The sequence below is a fragment of the Montipora foliosa genome, chromosome 1 (genome assembly GCF_036669935.1).
Source record: "Montipora foliosa isolate CH-2021 chromosome 1, ASM3666993v2, whole genome shotgun sequence".
In the NCBI taxonomy this organism is placed as follows: domain Eukaryota; kingdom Metazoa; phylum Cnidaria; class Anthozoa; order Scleractinia; family Acroporidae; genus Montipora; species Montipora foliosa.
Window position 1 is genome coordinate 30,030,607 of NC_090869.1, and position 7,500 is coordinate 30,038,106.

The window sequence follows — 7,500 nt, forward strand, 5'->3', positions numbered from 1 at the left end:
CACTGATCTTAGTTCACTCGATCAACTGCCTCACTTAACTAAAATAAAACTAACCTTTGAGCAAGAGATAATCCACTTTTGATCACTGCTAAAACTACAGTCATTAACCCAGTCACTGTGGCCCTGCAAAGTGATGATTATGCTTAGGGCATGTTGAATTTTCGGTCATTTTTCGATTTTGCTAAAAATCAGCTGAAATTTTGCAAGTCACCTAGAATTGAACTAGAAAATAATAAGGTACACAAAAATACTGTCGGCTACACATTTTCAACAGAAAACAAAAGAAAGGTTTTTGTTCTACCATATATTAAATTATAACAGTACTGTGATAAAGTTGTGGTGCATGTCTGGATACAGTACACAAGTTGACAATGCTGACGCTGATGCAGCATTTAGCTAGTTAACACATTTTCTATGAGCATTTTCACATGACGTCACGGCCGCCATATTGGTGTTCCAAACCAAGGGAATGGCAGCCATGATGGTGCATCAAACTGATCCTCCGGGAATTGAAATCTATTTTTATGCAAATACTTTCTTTTGTTTCAGTAATCCAATATGGCTGCTAGTCACGTGAGTGAAAACGCTCTATATAGTTAAATTAATTTTCCAGCAAACTGTAGAGAACTTGCATTGCTAAGACTGCATTAGGGCACAAAAAGTAAGCAAGAAATTCACTACCTCCAACAGGAATGTAAACCTTATTAATTATTAATCACTCACTGAAAAACTATTAACGCTTTGACGTCCAAACCGGCCGAAACCGGCCAGACTTAGTATTTTATTCTAACGCCAGACGATTTTACTTGTCAATGGGGAACCCCTGGGAGTCAATGGGTTAATAGGGTTTCCATCCTGCAAACTGGAGACCAGTTTCTCAGTTGGTTGTCTTTACGCAAATGAGGAAGATGTGCTACATTTCTGATCACATCTGCAAATGGTTGATCACCCAAGTCTTCTCAGATTTGGGACAGTAAACCATCTCATCTCACAGCACTTTTTCATTAACCCTAACCCTAACCCTAGTTAAACCCTAACCCTACTGCCAATTCATGGTTAAAAAGAAGAATAAAAGAAGCGTTCTACATCGCCCGCTTCTGTCCAGAACTAAACAAGCAAGTGCAATCAATGGATCTCGCCTTGCTCCCCATGGGAACAGGTATCACATAACTGGCTTTGCCTGAACTATAAGAACACTGAATGTATGCAGATTACTTTACTCTAATGATACCGGTAACGATCAAATTGATCGAAAACATCTAGATTCATAATTTTAACAGCTTTTTACCTTAAAGTTTTATATACTTATATAGTTATACTACTTTTATTGGCAAAATGTACATATTTTAACAGAATTAGGGTTAGGGTTAGGGTTAGGGTTAAAAACTTCCCACATGAACTTGTGGTTAGGATGTTTTCTAATGTGCGTGGCTGGCTCAGACTTCTTACTAACATCTGAGTGTTCATTGACACGCACCTTCAGGTTGAGTGCTGTTTCGCCAATGTATGTTTGTCCACAAATACACTTGCCTTTGTAAATGACGTGTGTTGGGTGTGTGTATGCAGATTATTTTACTCTGATGATGATCAAATTGATCGAAAACGTTTAGATTCATAATTTTAGCAGCTTTTACCTTAAAGTTTTATATTCTGTTAAAATAGTTCCAGCTTAAAGAACCTGCACCCTGTTTTCAGAGAGTTCGGCATGGGGATCTGCATGGATTGTTCTCACTTTGTAAATAATAGTCAATGTAATTACTGTAACTTGTTCTGTTGTGTGACCCTCATATCAGGGTCATGAAAGTCAAACAAACTAAAAAAAACTACCAAAAATGTACGAATTCCTTATCTTCCTCACAAATGATGAGAGAAATGATGTTAAGGTGATGTTTTCTTCATCAGAATGGCAATGAAGTCTAACCTATGGCAGCCGTCATCAACAAGGCAGGACTTTTTATTCATTGATTTAGACTCTGTGTGAATGTCACGCAGGGTTTTGAAAACACCACCTCATCTCTAGTCTAGTCTTCCATTTCAGGTAAATCAGTCAGCTGTTACTCGTGACATGAATGTTCCTAAAGGCAAGCAACCTTTAACTTTTCTACTTTGAGAAAAGGGACAATTCTACCTTCAGAGAAAACTTTTGGCAGCAGTTTTCAACATCCCAGATGACCAAGGTTTCATCATAAGATGATGACACAAGCATACTACCTGTAACAGTCAAAATGCAAGTCATTCGCATGAATGAAAAGGCAAATTAAAAGTACAAATGAAAAGAGCATACATGTACTTGAAAATCATGCAAGTGAGATTTGAACATAGAAACTCTCACTTATGATGATGATATTAATAATTATCATCACATTTATTATACTTGTCATTTAAAATATTAATTATTATCATTATCAGAACACTGTATCGCTATTGCTATCCTTGTCCTTGTCATTATCACTACCCCAATGTCAAATTTGCATGAAGTCAGCCAAGTCCCTAATCAGAGTAAAGGGAAGCTATATTCCTCTTTTACATGTAGATGTACTTGCTGGCATGGTGGGGATCATTCAGAGATGACTAGTTTAGGACAATCTTAACAAAGAGAAGTGATATCTGTGCATGAATTCAATACGATTGAAACCTTACCGTCTTCACTGAAGTTGCAAGCACTGACAGAGCCTTCATGTCCTTTGGAAAAGGTAATTGGCCCTTGTGTCCTGTATGATGACAAAGACAACATATGGGCCTTAAAAATTGTATGTGACTGTGGTCACTAGTTTACAGAAGTAAAATGTTTCTGAGCTTCGGAATAACCATGATCACACTTTACACCAGTGAGTCATGTCTAGCTGTAGCTTAATTAAAGATACATGCATCCATAAACTACTGTAGTTATTATAGTTAGAGCATAACTACTTTAATTTCGCTCCCAACATTAGCCAAAGATCCATTAAACTTTGTTGAACTGTTTAGTAAGCACGCCATTTTGACAGCACACAACAACAACATTTATTATAATTACAGTATTTATACATTGAGGTCTGGGACAAGTTGCATGCCAAGTCTTGTAACATAGACAAATCTTGGACAACTGTTGAAACAGTTTAAATGAGCCTTTGTGTCCAAGTTGCAGTTGTTTTGGACATATATTTAGAGAATTTTTGCAGAGATGTGCATTTGTTTGAAAACATTTAAACAAATAAAAATATTGTTTGTATCTTAAATAGTATGGTATAGTAAAGATGACAATGCTAGAATTATGCTATACTGGACCCCGGAGGGGAAGAGAAAGTGAGGAAGGCCAAAAATCACCTGCCGTAGGACTGTTATGGAAGAACTAAGAGCAATAGGGGAGACATGGGATTCAATCGAGAGAAAGGCTCAGCCTGAGGATAGACAAGAATGGAGGTCTTTTGTTGCTGTCCTACATGCCAGAGGGCATCATAGGCAGTAAAGTAACTAAGTAAGTAAGTAAGCTATTAAATAGTATTTACATTTACTACATATGTTATGGTTCAACTTTACATGTATATTTGGTTCAAGATTTTTAAAATTAGTTCAATTAATTATTTTATTTTTCCTTCGTTTCAGATAATGAAATATAAGACAAAGAAAAATAATTTTTTTTAAAACCACCAACAACATAATGCACCTGGGAACGATAATCTTCAAGTTTCCACTAGGTACTGAACACTATTGGCACATTCCATACCTGTAAACTCCAGTTGCTATGTCCCAGATTTGGATATTTTTATCCCATGATCCTGTTGCCAATAAATGTTCATCTTTACTGAAACAACAGCTAGAAATGACATTGACGTGACCTCTAGATGTAGGAGAAAAAATATATATTTCCTTTTAATGTGACTGAACTATTTAAAGTGCTTCTATGATCAGAAAAATTACTTCCTTTTTTTTCTTTAGCTTTTTAAAGTGTGCTTCCTTAACACCTGACTGGAAAAATTTTTAGCTTTGATTTTTATCCAAAGCTATTTACTTTGAGTATAAGTTAAATGGATTACATGGTCCTCCGTTACTCTTGTTCAAAACTAACCGATTGGACCTCAGAGTGCTGGATCTAGGGAAAACTGATTATTTACTCACTAGCCTAAAGTTCCAGTGTGTAAATGTACACTGTAGCTTTTTGTACATGCAAAACATGAGTTTAACTTCTGAAAGCCTAGTAAACTCCTGTGCTAAATCTTAATTCAGCCACGTATACACCCACTGCATTCTTAAACTAGCGAGTCTTTGATGTCATTTTCTCCTGGATCCACATCTCTCAAGATTTTAAAGGTAGTAATGACGGACCATTAAATAGGAAAATTCCTGTTAAACACTAAACAAACGGGTGTCTTGATATCAAGGGTTAAAACTTGGGTAACTATTAGTTAACGTAGTTTTGAAATCCAAACAAGAAGAATTGACTTTTTGGTCATAGTAGCATTTTAAAAGTTCATTCTCATAGTAATAATGATTGTTATTATATGACTAGCTCCGTGAGCGGGCAAGATGAACCAAATCGCGCGCTCTGATTGGCTACCCGAGCGGGCAAGATGGAGCGATACTGCCCGCTCGGGATTTCTCGCTTGGTCCCGCAAGATCAAAGATCATTTTTTGGTGTTTTAAGTCATATAATAAATCCTTTATTGACCAAGATTGTTCGGTCAAGATGACTGGATATTGGCCTCGTTCTTTTTTTGCGTGTTTATGGACCTCGACTTCGTCTCGGTCCATAAACACGCAAAAAAAGAACTTGGCCAATATCCAGTCATCTTGACCTCACGCTTGGTCAATAACCCATACTTATTACTATATTTTATGCTCAAACATCAATAGAATTTGAGTGAAAGTAGTCCTGAGAAGGACTGTTGGCAGTAACTGACATTTCAACAACCTAAGTGAAAGTCATCTTCAGAGTCGAGTGATGGTTGGATATTCAAATGAATGTAGTGATGCTCTGGTCTGTGTTGTGATTGGAAGTGGACAAAGTAATGTGATAGGTTGTGAGGATAGTGAGTGGTGATTGGCGCATTATGATACGGTTGTAAGTGACTGTCGGAGTAGGTTTCAAAGCTGAAAGGAAAAAGTTGTGTGTAGTTAAGGTTTTCTGTTAAGAAATCATTTGTATTTTTTAGCGCAGGTAGAAGTTGGTGAAGGTTTAATGAACTTTGTTCTTAAGGTTTGTACACCAGTTTTTTTTACGTGTAACTTGCTGGTAATTGTGACATTGTATTCTTCTCCCAATCTGTCCTTGGAGTCGTCCTTGTCTTCGACATTTTTCAGCAAGCATCATAAATTTGTATAGGTCTGTTTGCAATGAGCATGTTGTGTAGTATGCATGCAATAGTTTCAGAAGGTGGTAGGACTGTTATCGTTTTGTCTGTTGTGCACATGTATGATTTGCTTGTGACGACTCCTGGGTCCAAACCATTTTCTATTTCATCCACAAGTTTGCTCTCTTAATAATAATAATAATAATAATAATAATAATAATAATAATAATAATAAAATCCAGCTACCATATTATCTTTATTTTCCTTGAAATGTTATTGTGGTAATTGTTGACCCAGCATAACAAATGCAGCACACCTAAAATGATGGTGATTACCCATGCTTTTTGGTATGTCATCATTAACATGTACGCTCAATAAAAGGAATATCAGCCAGATGAATTCGTCAGCTGACTACAAGAATCATATGAGCTGTATCTTATGAAAAGGAGCTTTGTGGCACAGAGAAAGCAAGAAAATTAATGTGTTCCATGTGTTGTTACACAACAGTGCTATTGTTACATGTACCTACAATCTTGGTCAACACTTTTGGGACAAATACCCCCTTTTCCCCCTCCCCCCATGACCCATGACAATGTTGATTTTTCATGGTCTCTGAAATCAAGACCAACATTCAACATTGTCTGGGCGGAAGGTGGGTGTGAAAAAGGCCGCGAAAGAAGAACAGGTGTTGCTCATACATGTATAATGATGGAAGCATTACTGTACACTAAATTCTCTACTTTTTACCCAAAATTTGAGAATTGTTGTAAAGTCTTTTGACCCGGATTGTAGATCAACAAGACAAATGGTGATGAATTGGATCCTACCAACCTGTTGAACATTACACCAACCCAACAAGCAACCAACACATGGCCAATGTAGTGGCCAACACACTACCACTAACACCATCTGTGTTTAGAATAATTTATTATGAGATAATCATTTGACTCAAACTCACTTTAGAGTAAGGGTGACATTATAGTCCTCAGTGAAGGTCAGCATGTCAATGATCTTAGTTGTTCTATCCATGGAAGTCGTACAAATACGATTTTGTAATGGAGAAAATCTACAGCATGTTACTGTGCTCTTGTGGTCTGTTTAGTTTTGGAGAAAATTACAATAATAAGAAAAAAGCACTGACTTGCAGGGAGAGCACTGCAGGAAACAGGGAAAAACAACATTAATTTTGTGAGACATCTGAGGGCAATAAAGATGAACAAAAGCTGGTTCCACCAACAAAAGAAGGTTAATAATGACTGCCTCCAGCTACATGTAATGCAAAAACTAAGAGCCTTTAAAAGATAAGACCCCAAAATGGAATGTGTCCAAGTATGTTGCCAGGGAGAAACAACCTATGTACAAGCAACAAGTTTTTTTTTTAATTATTATTATTTTTAGTATAGGTAATCACATGATTTCGAGTGCAATTTGGAATAAATAAGTATGATTAAATTTTTTCAAAGACGACCAAAATTGCATGACCCCGTAGGGCGAATGCAATTTGTAGTCTTTGAAAACATTTACAAGTGCTTATTTATTCCAAATTGCATGAGTAAAATCATGTGATTGCTTATTAACAATATATACATGAAAAAATTCAAGACGTTTAAGCAGAAGAAATGCACGTGTATCACACAATCTGGGAAAAATTGCGCCATAAATTGTGCCATCCAGGGTGCACGCTTGATTTGAAAACAAAAGATTTGATTGCTTCTGACCAAACCCTACATGAACATATTGTTTATTAGCCAGTCATAATCCAGAATTTCAATATGTAATTTGCACTGGTTTTACAATTTTTGCACTGGTGTATTACACTTTTTGCCCTGCATTACACTTGAACTGCACTGCTCTCAGTCAATCAGAATTGAATAATTTTTCATGTATCTTATTAATACAGTAACAACATAATACAACACATGCATGCTTTAAAAAAAGGCTTACAAAAAATACAATATTGCATCGCAGTGATCGATGGGGGGGGGGGAGGGGTGACTAATTGCTTGTCAATAGGGGGACCATATCAGATTAGTTAACAACTTTACATAAACGCAACAAGTTTTATTTAATTTATTGTCAAAGAATGCTGTGTCACAAATAACCCCAAGCCATTATTAACGTGAATCCTCCACATAATAATTTTCTGTGTGTGACAAAAGCTGAATAAATGGCTACTCACTAAAGAGCTTCTTTATGAGGGCTCCCTCTCTAACATCCCACACACTGACTG

The 7,500-nt window shown here is 36.5% G+C and overlaps 1 protein-coding gene across 2 annotated transcripts in view; it reads right to left on the reverse strand.

Moving 5' to 3' along the window:
* Positions 1–7,500, reverse strand: part of LOC137996172 (WD repeat-containing protein 88-like) — a 79,481-nt gene that overhangs the window by 68,088 nt on the left and 3,893 nt on the right. For both annotated transcript variants that reach the window (XM_068841624.1, XM_068841620.1), the window contains 6 exons: positions 7,450–7,500; positions 6,229–6,364; positions 3,707–3,820; positions 2,641–2,711; positions 2,129–2,211; positions 55–123 (listed from right to left, as the gene is read on the reverse strand). The exon at positions 7,450–7,500 is cut by the window's right edge and continues 88 nt beyond it. In XM_068841624.1, coding sequence (XP_068697725.1) covers positions 55–123; positions 2,129–2,211; positions 2,641–2,711; positions 3,707–3,820; positions 6,229–6,364; positions 7,450–7,500 — 524 coding nt within the window. The remainder of the gene's footprint in view (positions 1–54; positions 124–2,128; positions 2,212–2,640; positions 2,712–3,706; positions 3,821–6,228; positions 6,365–7,449) is intronic.